Source organism: Perca fluviatilis, chromosome 24 (assembly GCF_010015445.1).
Source record: "Perca fluviatilis chromosome 24, GENO_Pfluv_1.0, whole genome shotgun sequence".
Lineage (NCBI taxonomy): Eukaryota > Metazoa > Chordata > Actinopteri > Perciformes > Percidae > Perca > Perca fluviatilis.
Window position 1 is genome coordinate 20,381,403 of NC_053135.1, and position 27,199 is coordinate 20,408,601.

At 38.9% G+C, this 27,199-nt stretch overlaps 1 protein-coding gene across 2 annotated transcripts; it reads left to right on the forward strand.

Moving 5' to 3' along the window:
- The first annotated feature begins 1,915 nt into the window (after positions 1 to 1,915).
- On the forward strand, positions 1,916 to 24,924 carry cd99 (CD99 molecule). Of its 2 annotated transcripts, XM_039792920.1 has the most exons (13): positions 1,919 to 2,138; positions 7,615 to 7,647; positions 7,778 to 7,843; positions 8,358 to 8,390; positions 11,815 to 11,865; positions 12,018 to 12,056; positions 12,573 to 12,632; positions 12,888 to 12,968; positions 13,283 to 13,315; positions 14,025 to 14,048; positions 18,174 to 18,290; positions 18,561 to 18,605; positions 21,913 to 24,924. In XM_039792920.1, exons 1-13 carry the CDS (start codon positions 2,075 to 2,077, stop codon positions 21,939 to 21,941), a joined length of 675 nt encoding a protein of 224 aa, XP_039648854.1. In that variant the 5' UTR covers positions 1,919 to 2,074; the 3' UTR covers positions 21,942 to 24,924. The 2 variants fall into 2 exon arrangements, with proteins under 2 accessions (XP_039648856.1, XP_039648854.1); XM_039792922.1 differs by lacking the exons at positions 18,174 to 18,290; positions 18,561 to 18,605; positions 21,913 to 24,924 and adding an exon at positions 15,114 to 15,977 and having other exon boundaries at positions 1,916 to 2,138.
- Positions 24,925 to 27,199: the final 2,275 nt, after the last annotated feature.

The following is a 27,199-nucleotide window of genomic DNA, read 5'->3' on the forward strand; positions in this document are numbered from 1 at the left end:
TGTTTATTGTTGCTTTATGTTCAACAAATAGTGCATCTCTGAGTTTTGTATTTGCTTAGTAATACACATTTAAGTCATACCACTCGCAAATAAGGCATCTCTTGAAGCAGTTGTCTCTTTTTATCTTTTTTTTTTTATATCTTTTTTTTTTTATATATATATATATTAAGTACGACTAGAAAAAGTAACTATATAAAGGCTGCTGCGCTGCCATGATACAGGCGAGCTGCACGTTCGTCCTCAGATAAAAATGGCAGGTCATTGATCTCTCCCCGATCCAATTCTCCATCACTCATGTCCAAATCTAGCTTGCTCTAGCTTCTGGTAATGCAGCCACCTTGTCAAAAGATGTGTAATAAATGCACTTTGCTAGATTACACGGCCATGGTCTGAGCGCAGCGGCTTTTATAAGGGGGTTAAAGTCATAGACTTATTAATGAAGTGAGAGGACGGCTGGAGCGCGGCTGGGGCGCTCGCTATCGGTGTCAAATATCGCCGCTGACGGGTTAACATTGTTAGTAGTTGAAAGCCCCCTGTGATAAAGATGCCAATGAGAACTTGAAACAGTAATTGTGTTGTTGTGTTTGTACATTTTATGGATGTATGATGCTGAAACAAGGGGTCAGAAAATTCAACTGAGGGGGCAAAGGTGCGGTCGCCGCTGGGTCTTAAAACTATTAAAGTCAGAGACAGAAACAGGTCAGGAACAAAGTTAATAAATGTAATGTAATATAATAAGCGTCCCACACGTTGAAAAAGTGAGAAAAGTTTCATTATTTTGAGAAAGTAACTCATTTCGAGATACGAAGTTATTTTTTTGAGATATTACATCAGAATTTTGAGATATTTACTAATTTGTTTAGATAGTAATTATTTTGAGATACTATCTCATTATTTAAAAAAAAAAAAGTTTCATTATAATGATACACGAATCTTTTTGTTTTTATCATACTGGCAGAAATGAGCTTGTATACCAACTGCCATACCACGCTCTTAGCTACACTGTTTTACTCCTGTAAAGTCTATGGACAAATAACGTGACAATGGGATATACAAGTTGATATTTTTTCAAAATGAGATCTGCAATAGGACCAGAATGTATGCCGAATAGAAAAAACAGATTGTAGTAATGTGTACATCAACTTTAAAGTTTTCCCATAGTCAGAGTTTTTTGTTGACGAGCAAGAATACTATAAATTCTGAAATTTGTAAATGCAGTTTGGTTCAGCGTTGCTTGACATAAATGAACCCATTTGTGGGCAGTAAGCGAACTGTTTTAGTGAAAGTTTGGCAGGTTTAAGTCGGCCTTATCTGTATGTATGTATGTATGTTTGCACATGTCTCATAGATAAAGTAATATGCTCAAGGGTTAATTTAACTTTCTTCACAGTGCATGAGATGCCCCTCTGATATGGGGTCAAATAAGGCCCATTACTTTTTTTTTTTACTTGAAATAAAGCTTTGTAGCTGTAGAATTGGTTTTTGCATGTGTGTAGTTAATCCCCAAAAAAGTGATTTAAATAGCAAAGAAAAATGTAATGAGGACAAAAAGCACCAAAAATTTGGGAAAAAAACAAACAGGCCCAAAAAAGCATCAAATGTTGCAAATGTGCGTTGGAAAAAGCAACAACAATATCAAAAAAGCGACTAAAACTTTGACAAACACATCCAAAAACTCTAGTTACAAAATCTTTTCACACTTGCAAAAAAAATTCTACAGCTACAAAACGTTTTTTATACTTGCACGACTCAATTATAAAATCACAAACAAATGGAGATACTAAGTCACTATTTTGAGATGCACAAATCAATCTATAGCTAAAAAAAAAAAAAATCCAAACTGTGAATATTACTGACTCTTATGTGCTCCCATACTCTGAAAGGCTGCAGGCAGCCACACCCGACCGTGTGCCACTCCTTCATCGGCAAAGTTGACTCATAACAAATTGTAAGAGGACACCAGGCGAGGTTTGCCCTGCAGTCTGAGGCCACAAATATCTGCAGCTGAAGCCTGAAAACGTCGCTCCAGAAGTTTGACTTTAAAGAAAGAAGAAAGAGCCCAGTTACCGTCAACATGATCGGTTTGAGGATTGGTGTGCTTCTTCTTCTTCTTGTTGCTGGGACATTAACAGACGACGGTAAGTTACAGTGATTAGCCTACATTACATGGTATGTATATTAGTGGTCTTGTGTCTTAAACCAAAGACAGCGCTGGAAGAAGAATTCAGATACTTTACTGCAGTAAAAGTACTAACACCACATTGTAATAATACTCTGTTGCAGTAAAAGTTTGTAAGTATCATCAGGAAAATGTAGTTAAGGTATTAAACCATTGTAGAAAGAGTAAAGGATCCAACCAGTTGTGTGTTTAATGGTCTAATCATCTCAGCTGGACTTGTAGGCCGTTATATTGTTGGCTAGTTTACTTTAAAAACTACATGTGTTTAGTGAGCAGGAATCTTAATGTGTAAAGTAACTAGTAACTAAAGCTGTAACAGATGAATGTAGCGGAGTAACTAAAGTAACTAGTAACTAAAGCTGTAACAGATGAATGTAGCGGAGTAACTAAAGTAACTAGTAACTAAAGCTGTAACAGATGAATGTAGCGGAGTAACTAAAGTAACTAGTAACTAAAGCTGTAACAGTTGAATGTAGTGGAGAAACTTTGCTCAAGAAAAAGTACAAAAGTATTAGCATCAAAATAAACTTAAAGTACCAAAAGTAAAAGTCTTTTTAAAACTTTAAAGTAATTAAAGCTGTTGGAGAAATGTAGTGCACATTTGTTTTCAAGATTTCCCTCTGAGATGTAATGGAGTAAAAGTAGAATGTAGCTCAACATTAAAATACTCAAAGTACACCTACATGAAAAGTTCTCTTCCATTGGGCTTTATAGATGGACTCCAGCAGCAGCTTTAAAATGGAAAAAGATAAAGAGAGAAACTTGGGTTAACATCCCTAAATGAGTTTTTAGGGCCCTATTGGAACTGAAGGAATTATTATTTTCCCAGCAAATGAATTGCCTTTTTGAGGGGCTTAACATATTCAAAAACTCACCAAAATTGGTGGTCGCGATAAAGCGCAAAATGTAAGTATTTTATATGTGAATATTAATTAGCGAAAATAGGCGAATAAATAGCTCCCACAAGCCCCAAAAATAAAAAAATTGACCCCTGCAGATAAGCCTATCGTAGACAATTTAAAATTTGATACACATGGACGTTCTTGTCAACTCAAGCGAATAACAGGACGCTGGTACGCTTGTTCTTCTGACTGGCAGCGTTAAATGGCGTGTTCTTCTTCTTCTGTTATATTGGGCGTTTGGCATAACAACTTTTTGCATGACTGCCACCAACGGTTGGCCTTAGCCGAGAGCATCGGGTGGTGAAAACATGGAGGCCACAATAACAAAAGATTTACTTCTGTTTTCTAATGCGAGCATCCAAACAGCACATGGACAGGTGTTTGTTTGGGTTATCTGCAGGACAGCCAACGGGAAGATACACTAGATAATAATAATACATAGGCCTATTTATGAATAATTTGAAACATGTTATGTCTGTGCATGTTTCTTGGCAGAGGCACTTGTCCACAATAAACAGTTTATTGTCATTAAAATATGTTCAGTGAACCAAAGTCGCCTCCATCAAACGTCAGCTGTCAACGCGTCACCAACTGGGAAACTCGGTTAGCAAAATTCAGCCCCAGTTTCCCACCTCTGATTCCCGCAGGAAGTGACGTGAATGGTGACGTTTTCACTCGGAAAAACGTTTTTCCGATGTCCATGAACGCACGGATATGTTACCTGTCAAGACGCACAGAAAACGTCACTGGAGCCATACCCTAAACCCAACAGGAAGTCCGCCATTTTGAATTGAAAGTTTGAAATTAGTGCGATTTTGGCCATTTCCACATGTCGTACTTAAACAAATTCCTCCTAGAGATTTCATCCGATCAACTTCAAATTTGGTCCGTATCATCTTAAGACGTTAAAGATGAAAAATTATTAATAGAAAAAAATTTCGTCATAGGGAATGGCCGTGGCGGGGCGGCCATTTTGTGCGTTTCGTCCATCAAAACAGAAGTGGCTGTAACTCGAGTGTACGTTGTCCAACTGGCTCGAAACTTTTCAGGATTCATAAGAGTCCAACCCTGAGGACAAATAAAGGCCGATATTTACTTAGTCATAGCGCCCCCTAGTGGCAACTGGAAATGCGCGTTATATGACAAACATCAGCCGATTTACATGAAACTTATAATGTTAAATTAAACCACGCCCCCTTTATGGCTTTTGAACCGTTTAAGGTATATCCTTGTGTGAGGTATCATTGAACTCAGCAGAGAGTTCCTTTTTATTTGGTGATGGTTTGGCCCGCCCCCTATTATTTGGCCACGCCCCCGTTCACAGCTAATTAACTGTATGATGTAGAGTCTTGTGTGAGGTATCGTTGAACTCAGCGGGGATTTCCCTTTTCATTGGTGACGATTTGCGGCGTCTGAGTGCCGCGCAAATGCACGGTCGCAAGGAGCGGCGTCCGGCAGTAACCCCGACACGCGCAGAGGCGCGAGGGCCCGTCCATTGCTGCTTGCAGCTTTATTTATTAATTTATTTATTTTAGGGTTGTTATCATCCTTTAGCTTCTGATGTTTTCAATTCCAAATATATTAACATGATGGTCGAAGTATGTATGTTTTAAGCGGATTAGTAGTTTAGTCTCTAAAATGTCAGAAAATGGTCAACAATTTGGATCACTAAGAACGTTTACATGCACACCAATATTCCACTATTATCCAGAATATGACAATATTCTGAATTTGATACAGGACATGTAAACAGCATATTCTGGTTGGATATTCACATTCCGAATATAGAATTGTCCGATTAAGACATGTGTGTTATTCCGATATTGTTCAGGCTTTAGAAGCATTCTTTGGACATGTATACAGCGCATTTGGAATATGCGTCTCAATCAGGGTTTTCACTGCAGGATTATGGTCAGTGCATTGCTACGGTTGCTGTACACAAACCAACCAGCCAACAGTTTGCAGGCTGCAGACCTGATAAGGAGAAACTCAGCTACTTTTAAACGTGATCAAAGACTCTGATATCAACAGGTTTTTGGCTATGAGCCGACCTTTTCTAGAAGTTGCTTTAAAGGTGCTCTAAGTGAGGTGAAGCGTTTTTTAGGCTACAACATTTTTCGTCACATACAGCAAACATCCGCTAGCTGCCTGTCCCTGAACACGCTGTAAAAAAACGCGGTCTCTGAAGACAGCCCAGGCTCCCACAATCTGGGTCTGCTTCCTGTGAAAACGAGGCTGAGCGCTGGTACAGGAAACCACAGGCACGCGATGAGCTGCCATGCTCAACTGCAGTGGTGTGCTCTGTGCAGCTGGTATCAGGACTCATTTTGTAGTCTGATTCTGATGCTTTTTGGTCCGTAGGAAAACATTCTATGTTGTGTTTCTATTCTAACTTTGTTGGAAGTAATCACTTATGTTGTTGTCTTTTTAACTTACTGGCTTGTAAAACTACTGAAATACATGTATGCTTATTAATACATATCAGTTTTTCCTGCAGAGTCTTCCCTGTAAAAGCAGTTAAGAAGGCTTTGGTTGTGAAATAAGGTTTTTATTTGGTTCCGTTTTTTTCTCTGGAAACTGCAGTGGTGTGCTCTATGCAGCTCGTATCAGGAGTCATTTTTGTAGTCTGATTCCTGCATACAGTAGGTGACTCATACTTCTAAGCCACTCTGTGTGTCGGTCAGTCAGCAGCGGTGTTGCCATACCAACCAGTAAATACACTGCATGATTCACTGCAACACCAAAAACACACACACAACACACGTGAAGGGAAACCCCTGAAGCTAATGTTCACTGTGACTCAGGGCGCGGAGCTTCAGGGTCTTCAGCCCTGAATGTTTCCTCCAAAGCCCCGAATGTTTGAGGGTTTTAAAATGGTCTCTGACTAGACCGGCAAATCAGACCGTTTCTACCTATGTTATGGGACTTATAGAAACATAAATAGACAGTTTTTACCTATGTTATGGGACTTATAGAAACAGAAATATCAGACAGTTTCTACCTATGTTATGCGACTTATAGAAACAGAAATATCAGACAGTTTCTACCTATGTTATGGGACTTATAGAAACAGATAGTTTCTACCAATGTTATGGGACTTATAGAAACAGAAATATCAGACAGTTTCTACCTATGTTATGGGACTTATAGAAACAGAAATATCAGACAGTTTCTACCTATGTTATGCGACTTATAGAAACAGAAATATCAGACAGTTTCTACCTATGTTATGGGACTTATAGAAACAGACAGTTTCTACCTATGTTATGGGACTTATAGAAACAGAAATATCAGACAGTTTCTACCTATGTTATGCGACTTATAGAAACAGAAATATCAGACAGTTTCTACCTATGTTATGGGACTTATAGAAACAGACAGTTTCTACCTATGTTATGGGACTTATAGAAACAGAAATATCAGACAGTTTCTACCTATGTTATGCGACTTATAGAAACAGAAACATCAGACAGTTTCTACCTATGTTATGGGACTTATAGAAACATAGACAGTTTCTACCTATGTTATGGGACTTATAGAAACATAAATAGACAGTTTCTACCTATGTTGTGGGACTTATAGAAACAGAAATATCAGACTATGTTATGCGACATTTTTTATTCTATTTATTTCCTTTTTATACTGACACAAGCTGGGGGAACAATATTTAATATTTTTGTACATACAGAAGTACACATGAAAATGACAAAGTAAATCTTGAATCATGAATGAATCGGAACGATGGGAAATAGTTTAAGACTTAAAAATCGACATCCACCGAGCCCAAATGCTTATGTTGTCAATAGTTAGCTCGTTCTGGTTTCCTAACTGCGTCGCAAGTTATAGGAGCTTAGTTGGGAGCTTCATGGAGACAGCTAAAGTTAATGGTAGCTGTCCTACAGCTGTCAGTTAGCTTCTACTTCATATATTACCTTCTAACAGCTGGATTCTCAGTAACGAGACAATCTGCAAAAAACAGGTTGCTTATAAATCACTAAAATAGTAGTGACAGCACCGTTTGGCTTAGTTATCAATGCCGTTAGCATCGTGGCTAACACTGTTGTTTCTTAGTTTATGACAAATGGTTTTGGCTGTGCTTTCTAACATGATGTCATTGTGCTAACGGAGCGCCGTTAGCCTTTACAACAGAGCTGCTTCACTACACTTGTTAGATAATGTTTCATTCCAGAGTTCTCTGTTGATGTGTGTTTGTCTCTGTGTGCTCGTGGTGGAAAATAATGTAAACAGAGAGCGGTGTGCCAGAAATGCAATGCGCCATGACGTAGGTCCCCTTCAAGGCCAGGCTGATCGTGTAATAACCACATGCTTATAGTGGCACTGAAAATGAATAAGCCTAAGTAGTGTAGTACATATTAATAACAGGCTGCATTTGAGCATTACATATTCAAATATTATTTGAATATTAAAAAAATAACATGAAATTTGAATGCTATTCTAGAGGAAGACTGACAGCTCTATCATACAGTGTGTTTGTGTTGATTTGTTATTCCCTGTGTCTTCCTCTTCTTGCAGGATTGGACCTGTCCGACGCTCTGGATGATCTGGGTGAGTAACTCTCTCTGAAGCATCATGTTCATGTCTTTATGGCCATTTATTTTGCCCATATTCCCAGTGTTCATGTGTCGGCTGGATGGCTGTCAGATTGTAACACTGCTCCATTATTTCTGTCCCTTAGCGCCGTCACCAACACCTGCAAAGCCCAAAGAGCAGCCCAAGGCTCCCGAGAAACCCAAAACCGACGGTTGGTATCCTCTCACCTGTCACACATAAAACAGCTGTTATTAGACAATAAGCAGGGATTCAAATTAAGGACGGGGACAAACCATTTTGGCGGGTAACATTGTGAAGTAAAAACCATCCCCCGTGTCGGTGACACGGGGGATTGTTGAGCTCTTCTGTGTGTAAGGCATCCACGTTTTGTCAAAAAATACACTGAATACCTTTTTTATTAAATTCCTTTTAAAGTCTTCAGTAAATATATGAGTCTGAGCATATTCTATTAGTTCTAGTAATGATCATCCATTGTCTACTAAAACAAGAGATGATTGGTTTTAAACCTGATTAAAAATGTAAAACCCTAACTATCCCTAACCCTGGTTTTTGATGCTGCTCAAAGTTTTTGTCGCTTGTTTTGATGTTTTTGGTAATTATTTTCACCCTGGATTAATGTGTGGATTATTTGCTTTTTGGTTTGCATCAGATGGTTTGTCCAAAATAATTTATGTTTAAATCTCTTCTTTATCTTTCTTCTCCAGGGGGGCTGGACCTCTCCGATGCGTTTGCACCAGGTAACATTTAAAAATTGTAATATTTACTTATTTACTTACAGCAAAAGTCTTCCCAAGGTGAAAAATAATTCTATTACAAATATACTTTAATAAAGTGTAACAAGTATATTTTCTACATTTTGTACTATTTTCGTCAAATCCAAATATAGTTAAGTGTATTCAATAATGTATTAACTTCAACTTAACATTTATTTGACTACACTTCAAGTGTAAATAGTATACTAAAAAGGAACTTTTTTTTAAACTTCAAGTGCACTAAAATACACTAATGAAAATCAAGATTCATGAGCAATTAAGCACACTTACAGTACAATTGCATTGTATCGCCATTCTAATGGAAATACACTTAAAAAGGCATTGCAGCGCAACTTACAGTTGTTTTAGTACATTTTGTGCATGCTGCTATAATACTTATAATTACTGTAAACTGTGTTAATTTAGTATGCCTCTGTAATATTTCAAGTGATCTATAAATGCACTTCCTAACTATATTTAGTGCTTTTAAAGTGTCCCACTATGACACTAATAATGTGTTTTGAAGTGAAGTTCAATTACAACCTAAACATCATAGACACGTACTTTCAGTGCAATGTTATTATAGTGTAAGGTAGAAACGAATTGTTTGAAGTATATTTCATCTGTACTTTTATCCCCACTTTGTTATACTTAAGCATGAATGTTGCTATTACACTACAAGTGTATTATATTACAATTCAGTTCAAGTGCATTACATCAACAGATTACAAATTGCATTTCAGAAAAGGATCTTTATTATTGACACAAAAGTAACACACAAAAGCAGATATTGGCAAAAGCAGGAACCTCTGAAATGCCGGGAAGAGAACAATGGCGAATAACTTACTACACATGCACATCTAGTTCTGACTTGAATTACTAGAGGCCTTGTAGCTCTCATTGTTGCACTTCCTCCGTAGAAGGGCCCGGATCTCTGCCACCTCGGTGTTGGGGAATCGCTCCCTCACTGCCTCTGTGAAAACAGGAAAGAGACATGGGCGTGAATTAAAACAAGATAGACAATGTATAACATTGAAATACAATCATTGATGATAATGGATTTGTCAATCAATCATGACAATGGATTTGGATTCATAATTATGACATTACTCAGGGTTCGTACACATTTCCAAGGTCAAATTCAAGCACTTTCAAGGTCCATTTTAAAGCTTTTTCCAGCACCTTACACCACCGTAAAATATATACCAATACATAGTCAAAATTATTATTTAGTGTTTTTGTCACATACTACTATGAACAGACAAAATTGTGTTTCGTAATAATAGAAGGATCAGATATTTAAGCAAAACACAAGTTTTATTTTTCAAAATGTATCACTGTCTAAGCTATCTAGCCTGTCTGAGTCAATGTAAAAACTATTACCCCAAACTAAATCACTCGACAAGTTCACTTGACTAACCCTGAATTATCACCTTTAAAATGTTTAACCTCTTCATGGTTCCTAACATAACATACAGCAAGACAGCTATGGAGAGGAGCACCGAGTGGGGGGGGGGGTCTGAGCCAAATGACATGCAGCTGGGTCATTGTGTGTCAAAATCCAGGAAAACAGTTGCTGCACCCTCTTAGATTTTGCTCAAAGTTTATGCTACCCTTAATGTCCTTTCACACTTTTTTCCAAATCTAGGGCATGCCGTACAGACTTGTAATGGTTCAGTCATATTGACATGTTTGCCTTCCAACCTACAAAGTTTGGGCTGCCTATGAATTAATGTCCAAATATTGCTTCCCAGATAATGTGATTTTCAGGCTGTAAAACTGAAATAATTTCAAGGGCTGAAAATATGAAGAACAGAAATATTTTACAGGCCTTGGTTTTGGGACACATTCTTGATATAGACAAGGTTTGAACAAAATCTGAGACAGTGCAACAACAACCTGTACTTCCATTTTAACTCTGAAGACTTTGACAGTGCTCATAAATAGCCTAGCTATGTTAATTGAAGTAAAAAGAAAAGTACTTCATTGTCAAGACATACATTTATCTACTGGAATAGAGCAGTGCAAATAGTGCATAAGGCCATCCTCAACCTTACAGTAGGCTACTTGTATGACACTCCATCTGACACCATTTCTGTTCAGCAATCAACGATTGTTAAGCACTAGGCTAACGTTTGCAGGTTTTAATTTGCGGGTAGTAACGTTACAGTTATTGTGATGTAACTTTGGCTATGTTAACTGCATATTCCACAAATGAACGTGCCATAACGGACATGCAATACTAACATTACATTACATTATCACACCAAGTACTCTGAGTCACTTAGCTAGCCTGCGAATTCCTAGGTAGAAGTTACTAGCGTAAACAAATAGCTAGGCGCTAACCGGCGCTAACATGTACAGTAGGCTACAGTTGGCTTACTTGAAACTTACTTCGTGTGACTCGAGAGCACAGACTCGCTCGTTGTGAAAAGCTGCACATCTTTTTTGCAGACTTTACAAGAGGCAACTCGTAGGGTTTGTCCCCGTTTAATCCATAATCATTTTTCATCTTCCAGCCAATGTTCATTGAAACGACAACCTGTCGGCAGCAATATTACGAATCCCACTATGGCCACGCCAAGACCCGCCCTTCAATACCATTTATTGGCTAGGTGTCCATGATGCTTACGCAAGGTAACGTAACCGTGACCAATCGGCTGACCTTAACCAATCGAGCTGCTTCCTAGGGCGGGTCTTGGCCATAGTCTTGGCGTGGTGGCAGATCGTGTCAATACACTTTCCATTAGTAGGCTACAGTAAATTAATAAATTACTAAATTTCCACTAAAAGTGTTTGCATTTTAGCATATTTTATGACAGTACTTTGATATGCTAATAAAAGTACTTAAATATAGTACTTATATTTTAGTGCACTTTGTTTACAGTACTAAGATTACACTACTGATGTGAAAATCAGTGTACACTTTCACAAATTATATTATATATGTATTTTAACATATTTTATGAAAGTACTCTGATATGCCACTAAAAATACACTTATTTTAGAGTGTACTGTATAAAGTGTACAGAAGTCACACTTCTAATGAAGTGAGATCATAGTACACTTTAAAAAAGTATACTAACAATAAATTTCAAAAAAATATACTTTCTTCGATGTTTTTGGTGCTTTATGTAAAGTTTTTACGCTTTTAAAAAAATGTTTTTGTTGTTTTTTTCAAAGTTTGCATCCATCATCCAACAAATTTTTGGAAAAACGACCCAAAACGATCAATGTATTTTAAAAATAGTTGGCGGTTAATTTGGATGACTCTTTGCAGATCTAGACGTCTGCTTCATGTTCACATATTTTCATACAACATGGAGGTTTCAGACTTTGACAGAGATTGTTATAAATACGTTTTGTTGCTTGTTTCTAACTAAATAAATATATTTATGTTATTCTGCAGATGAGCCAGCTCCGACTAAAAAACCCAAGAAACCGAGTTCTGGAGATTCTGGTAGGTTTAACAGTCCAATCTTAAAATAAATCACTTTCATATTGGTATAGGTAAACACATTTTTTCTGCAAATGTATAAATGTATCAGGGAGATGAATATAAATATAAAGTCATCTCATCAGTGTCTAAAGAAGTGTTTTTGTGTTCTATAGGTGGTTTTGGGTTAGATCTGGAGGACGCTCTGGGTCCAGGTAAGACACAGCTGAGAAGTCAAGACAGCCCAAATCACCATAAACCTGTGTGTTTTATTTAGAAAGGAGTTTTTTATTTTTGTACAGCATCCAGCTGCTCTGTTGTCTTCCTGTATGTGATTACCAGCCTGACCTGACACCTTCTCTCGCGGCTCACGGAAGAAATAGAGGAGACGCCGAAACAATCGCAGCCGCTATGAACGGACCGACTGGGATACTAGGGCGCCCAAATGAAAATATTTTTTTTCCCTGATGTTTTCGTTGATTTTGTCGACATTCTTGCCGTTGTTTTTTTCGCTGCTTTTTTCAATATCTGACGGTTTGTTGTTTTTTCTCCGTTTTTGCCACTTTTTGGAGATTGTTGAAGCTGTTTTTGTCTCTTTCTTGATGTTCTTGTTTCTTTTGTTACCATGTTTTGATATGACTACCTTTTAATAAAGCCACAGATAAATCAACATCTGGTTTCTTTGTGTATTTCTGTGATTATTGGCTCTGATAGTGTCTCTGTTCCCTCAGACCCCAACCCCAAACCAGACAAACCTGCAGTGCACCCCACAGACCCCGCAAAGCCCCGAGGTCAGTCTGACAGGTCACATGTTCCACTCACTTTTTTGTCATTTTTGTAGCTTTTTCAAATTTATTTGTCACTTTATTTTTTTTTTTTACATTTGGGCTGCTTTTTTCAATGTTTAAGTTGTTTGTTTGCTGTTTCAGTAAATGTTCTCAGCATATAGTTGCCGTTTTGGCATTTTTTTTGCTTTTTTCTCAATGTGATAGTTTTTTTTTACGTTTTGTTTTCGTATGTGTTTAATCATTGTGGGTTTCCTGAAGGTGGTGGATCGTTTGGAGACTCTGATTTGTCGGAGGTCAGTGACGGAGACTACAAACCTGATGGAGGACGCTCCGGAGGAGGTACAGCAACAACTACACTACACTTTCCTCCTATTAGAAAAGGAATAACGCCCAGGCTTTCCCAGTGTCAGAATAACGCCCAGGCCTGTATGCACTTTATGTCTGTCTCTTGCACTTGATAAACAAAAGTTATAAAAAAAGAATAACGCCCAGGCTTTCCCAGCGTACCTGGAGCCACATGTTGGTGTCAGGTCTGATTCTGCTGAATGGAGGAGAGACACGGCTAGCTGTTATTAACTGCAGAATGATCTTGCAGAAGAGGAAGCAGCGTGAGCAGACAGTTTCTAACTTTCCTCTCTTTCTCCTGAATCCAGGGCGAGCGGTGGACCCCGGCTACGACTCTCAGGGTACGCTTTTATTCCTGTGGTTGTTGTTTGTTCTTCTGTATCGTAAATTTTTTTTTTGCTTTGGGTACAACTTTGTTGCTTTCTTCAATGCTTTTAAAACTTTTTTTGACTTTTTAGTCATTTTTTCAACGCTTTTGACGATTTATCTTGTTTTTTATGTTTTATTCAACGTTTTTGACATTTTTTACTGTTAATGCTTTTTTCCACAACTGTTGCTTTCTAAGAAATTTTGAAGCTTTATTCGATGCTTCTGACGGTTTTTCAGACACTTTTTCACCCTTTCTTTAACGTTTTTGTCGCTGTTTCATATCCTGTTTTGTATCTAATTCTCTGAGGTAAAGCAGAGAAAATATTTGAAACGTAGCGTCCTCTTGAACTGATCTAGGTGGTTTTAGTAGTGATGGCCAAATGAAGCTTCATGAACCAGCGTCCTTATTTTCGGAGCCCACTAGATGGCGCTCTCTGTGCAACAAAGGGTTGAGAATACACTGAAGTGCAATGCCTTAGGCCTTTCTCTTAAAACCAAGAGTGCCATCTAGTGGGCTCAGAAAATGAAGACGCTGCTTCACGAAGCTTCATTTGGCCATCACTAGTTTTTACGTGTCTTATAATACATCTTAACTGTAGTGTGTTCAGTATAAATCTTGTATTATCTTTTATAATTCAAAGACATGTCTGACCCTTATATTGACTCTGTGTGTCCTGACAGGCGGTGCTGGCGATCAGCCTCAAGGTAAATCCATCTCTGATTCTACTTCCTGTCTTTGTGTCAGTGTGGAAATCATTATGACTTCCTGCTGAGTTGATCTGCTCTTGACTTGTTGTTGGGGATTGTTTCCCATCTCAGACGAAGTGGTGTTCACTGCTTCTGTTTTCTTCGCTGGTCCAACACTGACTGTGTTGGTTTGACTTGTCGCTCTGCTCGGGGCTCTGAAAGCCTCGCGGTACGTTTGGTTTCATTTCCTGGAAACTGGTCTTTTGTTTGGGGATTACTTGGCTTGGTTCTGGCTTAAAATACCGGATTCTCCAACGATGTTGAATGTTGAAAATGATCTTTGTTTGAGTGATCTGATATGGATGAATAAAATCCTGAAACACCATGGATGGAGAAGTAAAGAGTGCATTGAACAAATTTTTTGATGTCATACCTTAACGAAGCTCCGGTGATTGGACAAGATTGCGAGGTCGCACTGAATTCACGGAGATTGATTGAATTTGCGTGAATCGTTGCAATCCAGGCATGTCTAATTCCTGGAGGGAGTGTCTTACTCCCTCATTGGTTCTTTGTTAGTTTAGTTCCTAACCCTTTGAAACTCCCAAACAACTGACGTTTTCTGATCCTAACTAATTGTTTTGCTGGCTAAACGTAACCGTCATGAAGACCTAACGCCGCTGTAATTTTCACATACATCATACAAACCCCTTGTTTAGAATACCAGTGTGAATGTAAACCTTGGCGTTTTTTCTGGGGGGTTTTCCGTTTGGACGCTTTTTTTTTTTTTTTTACACTTTTAGTGAATCGATTTTCTTGAAGGAGAGTTGCAATGTTTTTTGTTTGTGTGTAGTTGCACAGCTGCCTGTGGCAGCAGCAGAGTCTGCTTCAGATATACCTACGCCTCCTACCACAGAGCCATTCTAGAGATTTCACAATAAGGCTAACAATACCGTTGTGGATCGGATTCGATTAGGGAACTCCTTGGTGATACCCTGCCTAACTTAGTTTTATATTCTTCATGTTGGTACCCCCGGTCTGGTTTACTTTGGGCTAAATCGCTGCTACGATTGTGTGTCGTTGCAGATCCAGACCTTCTGTGGGGCCAAATCCTGAAGATGCTAAACGCTAACATGCCCGAGGAATTCTATGTGTGGATGTCCAACCTAAAGCAAATGTTAAACCCGCTGATAGAGAGGGCCGCGGATCTGCTGCGGGCTCTACCGTGAACCGTTTCTGACCTCTGATTGGCTCTCAGCTCTGAGGGTTACACGTTTGGCTCAACGTCTGATGGACTCGGGTGGTTTTGGGGGAAAAAATATTTAGTGTGTTTGAAAAGGAATCAGTGAGGAATCAAAGTAAAGCTAAATTCTGATTACACAAATGCTTTTTTATCTTTCTTGCAGTTTCGAAAAGTTTTTTTATTTTGAAACTTTGAAAATGTTGGACTCTGTGTGCTCCCCTCGGTATACTTCCTTGGACTCGGTTTTGGGGAAAAAATATATAAAGTATGTTTGAAAAGGAATCCGAGAGGAATCAGTTTCTGGAAGATTTTTTAATTTTTCTTACGGTTTCTGAGAGTTATTTTGAAACTGTGTCGCTAACATTTTGGACTAAGTACACTTTAACGTACACTCCCTCTGCCCTTTGACCCCTGGTTTGCTCTCTCTTATGGACACTTTGTGTAAAATGGATTGAAGCAGCGCTCTGAGACTTTAAATGTTCGACGCCGGGTATCTTAACCTCGCTATTCCGGACTTACTCGACACCCTGAACTGATCTGGGTGTGTCTATTCATTCATTGCTCTTTTAATCTCCACCCAGCAGTGCCATGACTCAGCAGTATGGAGTGTGAACTCATGTTACCTTTCTTTAAAGAGACAGTTTTTGGAACATTTTTTAAAGTTTTTTATGCTTTTGTCGACGTTTATGTTGCTTTTTTCGACATTTTGGTAGCTTTTTTTTAAATTTTTTTGGCACTAAATAAGCTCATTTGACAGGAAATGAAGTGTTTGATGAGGTAGTGAATAGATGTGACTGTTACTAGATAATAATAACCATCTGCTCAGTTAAAGATCACTTGGAGTTTTTTAGACGTTCACATGATCTGGACTTGAAGATCTAGTTGAATAAAACTTTCTTTATTTGTAGAAAAAATAGGATTATGTCTTGGTTTGTTCGTGTGAAAACACACCTTACAGTACACTCACTGTCAGTCCGAACACCTGGAGCAGTTTGCATTCTTCACATAGCAACGGTTTTCCCCTTCAGCACTTTTTAGAAACGAGTAGTTCTCTGTGTGCTCTTTTGGGAAACAGGCAGAGTATTTTTTTATTTTTGGTGGAAGCTTTTCCTAGTTTAGCCTTTTGTCTTTGTGGAAATGTAAAGTCATGAGATGTATGATGCACAATGAATAAAACGTGGAATTGATGAGTCATGACTCATTGTGGTTTTACAGCTCAACTGACTGAAGAGCCAGGCGTGTGTGTGTGTGTGTGTGTGTGTGTGTGTGTGTGTGTGTGTGTGTGTGTGTGTGTGTGTGTGTGTGTGTGTGTGTGTGTGTGTGTGTGTGTGTGGTGTGTGTGTGTGTGTGTGTGTGTGTGTGTGCGATGAAGTGTGGGTTAGGTTTTGCCTATGCTATGACTAAAACAATAGATACTTTGTGTGTGTGTATCTGTGCTCCACCCTGCCCCATCTTGCACTTTGAATCAAGTTTTCTTCCGTTGTTGTGTTCTGTTTCTATTTTTCACCACATCTTAACTTCAGTCTCTGAAAAAAGCTACAAAAGAGACGCAGAGTTGAGAAAACAAACTAGGATGTTCCAAACAGGTCAATTCCCAAACAAAATGAAAACAGCAAAATTCATACCCTCGTACAAAACTGCAGACAAACACCACTTCACACATTACAGTTTTGTTTCTTCTTAGAAAAAATCATAGACAAACACCAATTACTCATAGATAGTCAATATGGATTCAGAACAAACTGGTCAACATATATGGCATTAACCAAATTAATAGACAAAATCACAAATTAAGTCGGGGTATTCATTGGTCTAAAACAAAGCATTTGATACAATGAGTCATGACATATTAACACCTGAAAGGTATGGGATCAGCAGAAAAGTGTTGAATTGGTTAATAAGCTATTTGAAAAACAGGCAACAGTTTATGAAGATTGGAGAATATAAATCTGAATGTTTTAGACATTTCTTGTGGTGTCCCCCAGGGGTCAATGGTTTGACAAAAACTAATTACCATTAAATCTGAGCAAAACATGTTATTTGGAAAATATAAATCTAACACTCAAATAGAGGTACAGATTAATGGAACTATTATTGAAAGAGTATATGAAATCATATTTCTAGTCAGTCAGTCAGTTCTGTCTAAAGCAAAACATGCACTGGATCATAAATCACTCTGCATCCTATACTGTTCATTAATATTGCCATATTTAAATTACTGTGAAGATATTTGAGAAAACGCATACAAAAGTACACAGCCAATATGTATACTTCAGAAAAAGTCATAAGAATAGTGCATAATGTCAGATTTCGTGACCATACTAATATCATTTTAAACCTTTTTTTCTATTCTGTTGGATAGGTTTTTAACAAACTGCTGTTGTCTTTTTTATGTTGCATTTACATGCTCGAAATAAATACAAATACAACTATCATGTTTTTCCCAAATGATGTTCAATATTTTTAGGCTTTCTGTTATTAGTATCTTAAATAATAGTTGATATGTAGCTGCTGTAAATGGAGCATGGAAATGTGATTTCTGGGAGTTTCTTGTCAGCGGTTCTGTGCGTCATCAGAAGTTATTGACTGCCACCTTGTGGAGAACTGAGGTTATTTCAGGAACTGTCACACAAACATCTGCACCATTGTTCTGCTTCTTTAAAAGAATACTTTATACTATTAATGTGTCAGGAATGAAGACAGGAAGTCGGTGACAGGAAAGATGAGTAAAACTACAAAAAGCACACCCATGTTGGCACGTTGCCTCATGGGACATTTGTGTGGCTTTTGTCGACGTTTCTGACATAAGACAATAGAAAGTCTGCTGAAATGTGAAATGTGTTTTCTGTAACTGTGTGTGTGTGTGTGTGTGTGTGTGTGTGTGTGTGTGTTTTGTGTTGCAGAAGCTGGAGCTGGGACAGTTGCGGGCATCGCCAGCGCTATCGGAGTGGCGCTTCTCGGAGCGGCGTCCAGTTACTTTGCTTACCAGAAGAAGAAGCTCTGCTTCAAGATACAAGGAGGTCGCTGTGCTTTCTTATTTCTGTTTTTAACAATTACAACTCATAATTTTATGTATTATAGTAAATTATATTTAGCTATCCGACGAGATTGTTTTCTCGATTTATCGTTAAAATATAAATGCTTTTTTGGTGTTTTTTGTCAATTCATTCAACTTTTTTTTTAAAACATGCTTGTCCCCTTTTTGACATTTCTTTCACTTTTTTCAAAGGTTTTGTCACTTTTCCGATATTTAATATAAAACATATAACGACATGTTTGTCTGTGTTTAGGTGCGGATCCAGAGAGTGGTAAAGGCCAGCAGTCTGATCCCCAAGGTACGTTTATCCAAATTCATAGAAAAATATTCAGGGTATTTGACAGGCCATGCCCCTCACACCGTGAGTCTGATTGACTTGAGATTTCTCACACCTATGTGCTCTACAGGAAAGCCTCTTGGACCATACAGTTTCGCCATGATGGATTTTTTTTGCTAATTTACATAATGTGAAAAACGGTAAACTGTATAAAACATTGTCAATTTTAATTCTATCAACACCGAAATTGGTATACGGCCTTGCTGGACTGAGATACACCTTGCTACCATATATAAACATGCCGCCATCTATCAAAGAACTTCACAAAGGGGCAGAGCTTAGCAGAAAATTGGTAACGTATTTTCCAATCATCATAAAATTTGTAACATATCTTATAACATATCTGTAACACGTCTTGAGGAGTTGGCTTAACCAATGATTTTAACCCATAGGGACCCCCAGAAATACAACAAGTAAGTACCACCCGGAGTACATAGTTTCACCAAAATTAGTACACATGGTCTGGGGTCGAGTAGTAACCAGGATCTGAAGTGTCATGTTTGGTGCATGTGGGCGTGGCCTATTTAGCATTTTATGCTAAATTATGCCTTTTCTTAAATTACTGGGGGCTGGAACGAGCTAGAGACATGGACATTGTCACCATTGAATCTAATAACTGATTATGATGTGCTCATGCTTCCCAAAAAGTATAATGCCATTCGACCTGATGGTGGCGCTATAACTTAAGGCCCAAACTTTGAAAGGCCACGCCCCTCACACGGTGAGTCCAATTGACTTGAAATTTCTCCAACATATGCAGCTCAATGTGTTCTATAGAAAAGCCTCTTAGACCATAAACGTCCGCCATGATGTTTTTTTTTGCTAATTTGCATAATGTGAAAAAACAGTCAAATTAATTAAAATGTGTCAATTTTTTATTCATCAACACCAACATTCGTATATACAGCCTTGCAGGATTTAGATACACATTTCTACCATATATGAGCAAGATCGGTGATTGTCCCTTTTTTCTATGTTTTTGTTGAATTTTTTTCAAGACCACTGCAACTTTTCCTGCAACGTTCTAAAGTGGTTTCGCCTTCGTCACAAATCTTTTGGTCTGAACTGGTCTTCAAAGTTACAAAGTAACCGAAGCAGGTCTAAATGTATGTGTAGGAGAGACTTCGCATTTATAATCTGGAACTAAGAAATGCAAGACGGTCCTTTTTCTCTGACATTATTGCCAGAAACAATAATAATTCACGTGCTTTGTTTGCTACTGTTGATAGATTAACAAACCCTCCAGTACCGGTAGCATCTGAACTGTTGTCTACCAAGGCTTGCAATGACTTTGCCTCCTTCTTCACAGACAAAATTCAGAAAATTAGAAAAACAGTCAGTGCCTCCATATCAAGTACAGGATATGTGTTGTCACAGTATGCACGCAAAACAAATTCCAACATGACACAATTTCATACGATCAACCTTAAAAACCTGGAGGACATTATACAACATCTGAAAACCTCCTCCTGTTGCCTTGATATTCTACCAACGGGTGTTTTCAAAAATGTTTCGAAGTGTTTGGCTTCTGATCTGCTACAGATTGTAAACACATCTCTGCTCTCAGGTATCTTTCCACAGGCCCTGAAAACTGCAGTCATCAAGCCACTCCTAAAAAAGAACAATCTAGACACGACACTAATGAGCAACTATAGGCCAATATCAAACCTTCCATTTTTAAGTAAAATCCTAAAAAAAAAGTGGTTTTTCAACAACTCAACCTTTTCTTATTGCTAAACAACAGTTTTGATGCCTTCCAGTCAGGTTTCTTCACCACACCACGCACTGAGACGGCTCTTGTTAAAGTCTTTAATGACATCCACTTAAACACAGATAGTGGCAAAATTTCAGTCTTAGTATTACCTGATCTTAGTGCTGCATTTGATACAGTAGACCATGACATATTGCTTGACCCGATTGGAAAACTCGGTTGGTCTTTCTGGCTCAGTACTAAAGTGGTTTGAATCCTTATTAAAGAATAGGGACTACTTTGTGTCTATAGGTAATTATACATCTGAGCATACAAACATACGTGCGCGAGTTCCCCAAGGCTCAGTTCTGGGGCCTCTTCTGTTCAACATCTACATGCTTCCACTGGCGCTCAGATTATGGAAAACAACAAAATAACTTACCATAGTTATGCAGATGACACACAAATTTACATAACCTTTCGCTACGGGAACTATAGCCCAATACAACAATTAAATATGTGCATTGAACAAATTAATGATTGGATGTGCCAGAACTTTCTTAAATTAAATGAAGAAAAAACGGAGGTGGTTGTTTTTGGAGCAAAAGAGGAACGATTGAAAGTCAGCGTCAGCTTCAAACGACAATGTTAAAAACAACAGACAAAGCCAGAAATCTTGGTGTAGTCATGGACTCAGACCTAAATTTTAACAACCACATTAACATAATTAAAAAATCAGCATATTATCACCTTAAAAATATATCAAGGGTTAGAGGACTTATGTCTCAGCAAGATCTGGAAAAACTTGTCCATGCTTTTATCTTCAGTAGACTTGACTACTGTAACGGTGTCTTTACAGGTCTCCCTAAAAAATCAATCAGACAGCTGCAGCTGATTCAGAACGCTGCTGCTCGAGTCCTCACTAAAACCAGGAAAGTGGATCACATCACTCCAGTACTGAAGTCTTTACACTGGCTTCCAGTGCCTCAAAGAATTGATTTCAAAATACTTCTACTGGTTTATAAATCACTAAACGGTTTAGGGCCAAAATACATTTCTGATCTGCTACTACATTATGACCCACCCAGACCTCTCAGGTCGTCTGGGACAGGTCTACTTGTTGTCCCCAGAGTCAGAACTAAACAGGGGGAAGCAGCGTTCAGTTTTTATGCTCCACATACCTGGAACAAACTCCCAGAAACCTGCAGGTCCGCTGCAACTCTCAGTTCTTTTAAATCTAAGCTAAAGACCTATCTTTTTGATGTTGCTTTTCTTTAAATAATCTATTTTATTAACTTTAATTTCTTATACTGCACTGTAACTTTTATTCTTATACTGCACTATCAATTTTATTCTTGTTTTAATTTGTTTATTAATGTTTTAAAATTGTTTAAAATTGTTTTCTAACTGCTCTTTAATGTTTTATGTAAAGCACTTTGAATTGCCCTGTTGCTGAAATGTGCTATACAAATAAAGCTGCCTTGCCTTGCCTTGCCTAGGATGTATATACAACAGTGTGGTTCTAGTTTTACTGGCTCTGTAACTCGGTCTTTGCATTAACTGTTGTTTTCTTTTCAGTTTTCAGCGAACTGCTCAGGACGTCCTAAACTCCGTCTGCATCTGACAACTCAGTGGCCTTCTCTCCAAAACTGAACTTCATCCAACTGTCCGTCAACTGCCATCTTCAGTCTGAAGGATTCCTCTTTCCTTTTACACAACTTCATCCTCACTTAAAAACTATAAATACCATTAGTTGTGCATCATTTATTTCGAACCAAACCCAGCTAACAGCTGAGCTTTTTATGATGATTTCAATTATTCCTTCCATTGACATGAATTAATTTAGGGCTGAAACTATTGATAATCTTCACTGTGGATTAATGTGTGGATTATTCCCTGGATGAATGGATTAGTTGTTGGTTCTCTAAAATGTCAGAACATTTTTGAAAAATGTGGATCAGTGTTTAGTAGGAGTTTTATTCAGTCATCAAAAAAATACATATCAAACAGTAAGCAGTGACTGAAAGGATTAGGCTGAAGCAAAAGCTTATATATGCCTCTCCTGTGATCTTATCGATTAAATCTACCTGCCTTAAAGGAAAAGGAAATAAAAAACAAGATATAAGTAAAGAAACAAGAAAATTATTCTCATTTGTAACCCTCCAAAATAGCATTACAAACCATTTTCTTAAAAACCAAAAATTAGTTGCACATTTTTTAATTTATATTGACATTGTTCCATAATTTTACCCCAACTGTAGAAATACCTAAATTTCTTTGTTTTCTTTTTGAAAAGTAAGTTAAAAATACCGCTCAATATTTACTTTTAATATATTGAAAACAAAACTTTGGATACGGTATGGAAGTGATTTTAAATGTTTCCCAAAGCCCAAGACGACTTCAAATGTCTTGTTTTGTCCACAACTCAAAGATATTCAGTTTACTATCACAGAGGAGAGAATAAAGTAGAAAATATTTACATTTAACAAGATGACATCACACAAGTTTCACTATTTTTACATAACAACATTGTGTGGTTCACTGCCTCACACAACTCAAACGAGGTGTTTGTTACAGTTTAAGTGAGCTGATAGGTATTCCCCTCTCTGTAACTCATTTGTTTCTTTAGCACCTTAAATCCTAAAGGGTTTGTTCATCCAAAAGAAAAAGAAAATCATTGGTATCAAGCCGTCGTTTCCTTTGCCCAGATGTTGAGATATCAGAGTCTGCAATTTCTGCCTGTCATCTTTCTTTCTTTTTAGTTTAGTTTCTTTTTCTTTAAGTTTTTTGTGTTTTTTCTGCCTCACTTGAGAACTATAAATACCATTAGTTGTCTATCATTTATTTAGAACCAGTGGAGCTTTTCATGATGATTTCAACTATTACTACTGTTCACATGAATTAACTTAGGGCTTAAATGTACATTAAACTGAATTTATCGACTCATACTCTACGCTGATAACACTGTCCTTTACAGACATGTAAACCTGGAGGACGTGTTGTTTACATCGACAGAAAGTATTAACTTAAACATGGTGAAATATACTCCTAAAAGAGGTGGAATAACAAATAAAAGCCAGGTTCTCTTTGCAACCGAAGTTCAGGCCAACCTCTGAGAGTTTACAGCTATCCTTTTAATCATCATGTAACTGGATCTAAATCCATCTGAAGGAGCTTTTTGATCGTGATGTAAAACTTACTACATGTATACATCCAATAAAAGTGAGGTGGCATTGGAAGTAAGAGATCAAATGTTGTATATGTAACATACTGTGTAAGCTTCAGCTTTTCGTTATTTGTGTGCTGCAAATTTATTGTCTGTAATTTGATTCCTTAAAGTTTTTGTTAAAGCTGCACCATCCCATATTTTTATATTATTATTATTATTATAGCGTCCGATCTGCACCAAACTTGGCACATAGTATCTCCAGATGGGCCTGAACAAACTTTTTTTTTAAATAATTAAGCTTGGTTTTCAAAAATACGCGAATTACTAATGTATTCTTTTAGCTAGGTACAAAAACACAAACGTTAAGTCTATCTCGATCAAATTAAATGTTATTAACACTAAAATGGAGATTCTGGATTGCCAGGACACACAGGTATGGCAACAAATTTGGCAAATATTGGCCACTAGGGGGCGCTGCAAATGCGAAAATTTTATATCCCATGAAGGGCTCATGCGATTTTTACAGGGTACCATCTAAGGCCACTCCGAAGGCCACGCCTACAATTTTGTACTGATTGGTCAAAGTGGGTGGGGCCTATTACACCACCAATAAATGGGCCATTGCACTTTGGTTTCAACTTTGTTAGTCTTTCTTGTTTTCAGAGAATAACGTTTTTAGGAATCAACGAGAGACAGAAATTACCTGATAAGATGGAGAGTTTCTGCAGTCTGTGTATTTTATCAGTTTTATTTCTCAACTTTGACTCTTGTTGCTTGCTGTAGCAGAGCATCAGCCAGGAAACACGCACGTAAAGCCTCGACGGCTTTACGCTGTAAAAAGTCCCATGAAATATCAATGTGTGGAAAGATAAGCCTGATTGGTTTATCGGTCTCTGGGGGCGGATCATACACACATTTTGGGCAAATCATTTGAGAAACCTCTTGAAAATATGTCAGAATCTTCAATACGATTTGAGTATGATGCCTTTCTGTCCCTTTTTTCAGCGTTTTTGTTGGCTTTTTTTGTTGCATTATTAGTTTCCTTTTTCACCTTTTTTAACACCTTTTTTGATGCCTTTTGGTCGACCTTTTTGATGCATTTTTCCATCTCATTTTTCGGCGTTTTCATCACGTTTTTTGTTGCCTATTTTGTTGCCCTTTCACGCGTTTTCGTCTGTTGCCTCAGGGGCTTGTGTTATGATGTTAAAAAGAGTTGCACGCTGTAAATACTTGAGAATAATGTGTATAAATCCTCTGCTTAAGGCCTGATGCTGCAATGATCATGATCTCTGTCTGAACATGTGTTTTGTTGTGTCTCAGTTTTACTTCTGGTATATTTACATCTAAAGATTAGACAAATGTTTCTTTTGTGAGTGATTTAAAGTGTGTGCACATTTTCAATAAAGTGGTGTTGTACAATTTGTCTGCTTTCTTATTACTAAGATCTGTTGTGTAGGACTAGATGTTGATATCCCTCAATGAATGCACACAGCAGGCACCGATGAGACTCCGTGTGATGGTCAGTTGAGTCATGGCACCCTTTGGGTTGTCAAGTGGGCGCCCTCCTTCTTAGGTGTTTCGCTGATATGCCCACGACACCTCCAGAGGGTTCAGCAGTGAATCCCAGCGTCCCAGGTTCACTCCCTAGATGCCATCTACTCACTTGGAGGCCCAGACGGAGTCCTTTCTTTTTACCCACAGCCACTGGCTCCCCTTTTCAGCAGCCGTGGAGAGGTCTTTGAATGCCTGCCGATAGGCCTTCCCTCGCACTCCCGTCTCCCTGAGTAGCCTAGATGTTGAGGTGGCTACGAACCCTTTGCAGCCTACTTACAGCCTACCATCTCTTCATCTCAGCCTACCCATAGTCCACCTGCCCCCCTCCCTTTTTCATCTGTATCTTGTTTTGTTCTACTTGTTTTGTTTGCTCGTTTTGTTTTGTTATGTTTTTATAATCTACCCTGCCCTGTAAAGCGACTTTGAGTCCATGAAATGCGCTATATAAATTCAATTTATTATTACTTCCAATGGGCGTACCTTCGCATTCCAGCCTTGTTGTTGCGCATTGGCTGCAAGTTCAGCGTACGTCAGCCTTTTACACTCCTCCACTCCACCCTCCCAGGGCACAGTGAGCTTGATGATGTAGACAAGCTTGAGCGAGGCTGACCACAGAACAATGTCTGGTCACAGGTTGGTAGCTGCGATCTCAGCTGGGAAGCAGAGTTTCTTGTCCAAGTCTGCCAGTAGCTTCCAGTCTGTGCTCTGCCCAGCTGCCCAGTGTCTGGTCTTATGGTGGTGAGGCTGGCTTGACCCTCGCCCTCCCGAACAAATGGTGTTGGCTGCCACCGTGATGAGGGAGGAAGGGCATTCACACTTGTCTGTCGACTTTCCAGCACTGCTGCAAGACACTTTAGTACCTGGTTGTGCTGCCAGGTGTAACGGCCTTGGGTGAGGCTGGTCTTGCATCCCACTAAGATGTGCTTCATTGTTGCTGGACTTGGACATAGAGGGCACGTGGGGTCTTTGGCATACCACTGGCTTAGGTTTGTGGGGGAAGGCAGGACATTGTAGGCAGCCCTAATGGTAAAGCTTTTCCTGAATGCCTCCATCTACCACAGCTCATTCCAGGAGATCTTCCTCTTCTCCACTCCTTTCCATGCCATCCACGGCCCTTTCTTTGCCTGCGCCACAGCTTGGGCACACCTTCCTTTTTCCTCCTCCCGACGTACCTCCTGGACCACCAGCTTGCGTCTCTGAGATTGAGAGGCCTTGCTCAATGCTGGTGTACTGGCCCCAAGGCCAATACCACTCCTCCCCTCCTGCACTCGGCCCACAATGTCCCTGTGTCTGAGTGCTGCCTTTGCCTGCTCAGTTGCCTGCTCAGGATGGGGGCAGCTTGGGTTACAAATGGATCCCTCGAATCCAGTAGCATCATCTCCAGTCTGACTTTGGCGTATTTGTACTCCTCTGCCAGACTGGAAATGGGCAGGTGTAACATCCCTTTGCCGTAGAGCCCAATGCTGCTGAGGTACCTGGGAACCAACCCACTTCCTTACATATGAGCTAATCAGTCTCTCCAGCTTTTCCACCTTTTGAGAGCGGGACTTCATAGAGGGTTAGCGGCCACAGGAGAGGTGGAAGTAGTCCATACTGCATGTACCACAGCTTCAGCTTGCCAGAAAGCAGGGTTCTGTTGATGTTCTCCAGGCCAATGGCTACCTCCTTCCTGAGCTGCTCTACTTGCTCTTTGTCTTTAAAGGAGGCATCATACCAACGATCTAGGCTCTTCACAGGCTTCTCGGAGACTGTTGGAATGGGTTCCTCGCCAATGTGGAAGCTGTGGTCTGACAGCTTCCCCTTGATAATGGAGATGCTTCTGGACTTGCTCGGCTTGATCTTCATGCGAGCCCGCTCAATGTTTTAATGGAGCTTTCTTAGTAGCCGTACAGTGCAAACCTATGTCGTGGTGAGAGTTGTGAGGTCATCCATGTAGGCTCTGAGCGGTGGCAGCCACAGGTTTTATTCGCTGTCCACCAACCATCCATCGAGAGGCCCAGATGATGACCTCCATGGCCAGGGTGAAGGCCAGCGTTTTCTTAAAAGCATTTTTTAACGCTTTTTTAAACGTTTTTTTAAACGCTTTCAATTCTTTTTTAGTTTTTTTTATGCTGTTGATAAATGATGATCTGTGTTGGTCCT

What these genes read in the sequence shown, in the direction of transcription:
- cd99 (XM_039792920.1), top strand. Translation starts at nt 2,075, where the DNA reads ATGATCGGTTTGAGGATTGGTGTGCTTCTTCTTCTTCTTGTTGCTGGG. An exon ending in CTCCGATGCGTTTGCACCAG is followed by an intron (nt 8,391 to 11,814) that starts GTAACATTTAAA and finishes GTTATTCTGCAG; the next exon opens with ATGAGCCAGCTCCGACTAAA. An exon ending in CTGCTTCAAGATACAAGGAG is followed by an intron (nt 18,291 to 18,560) that starts GTCGCTGTGCTT and finishes GTCTGTGTTTAG; the next exon opens with GTGCGGATCCAGAGAGTGGT.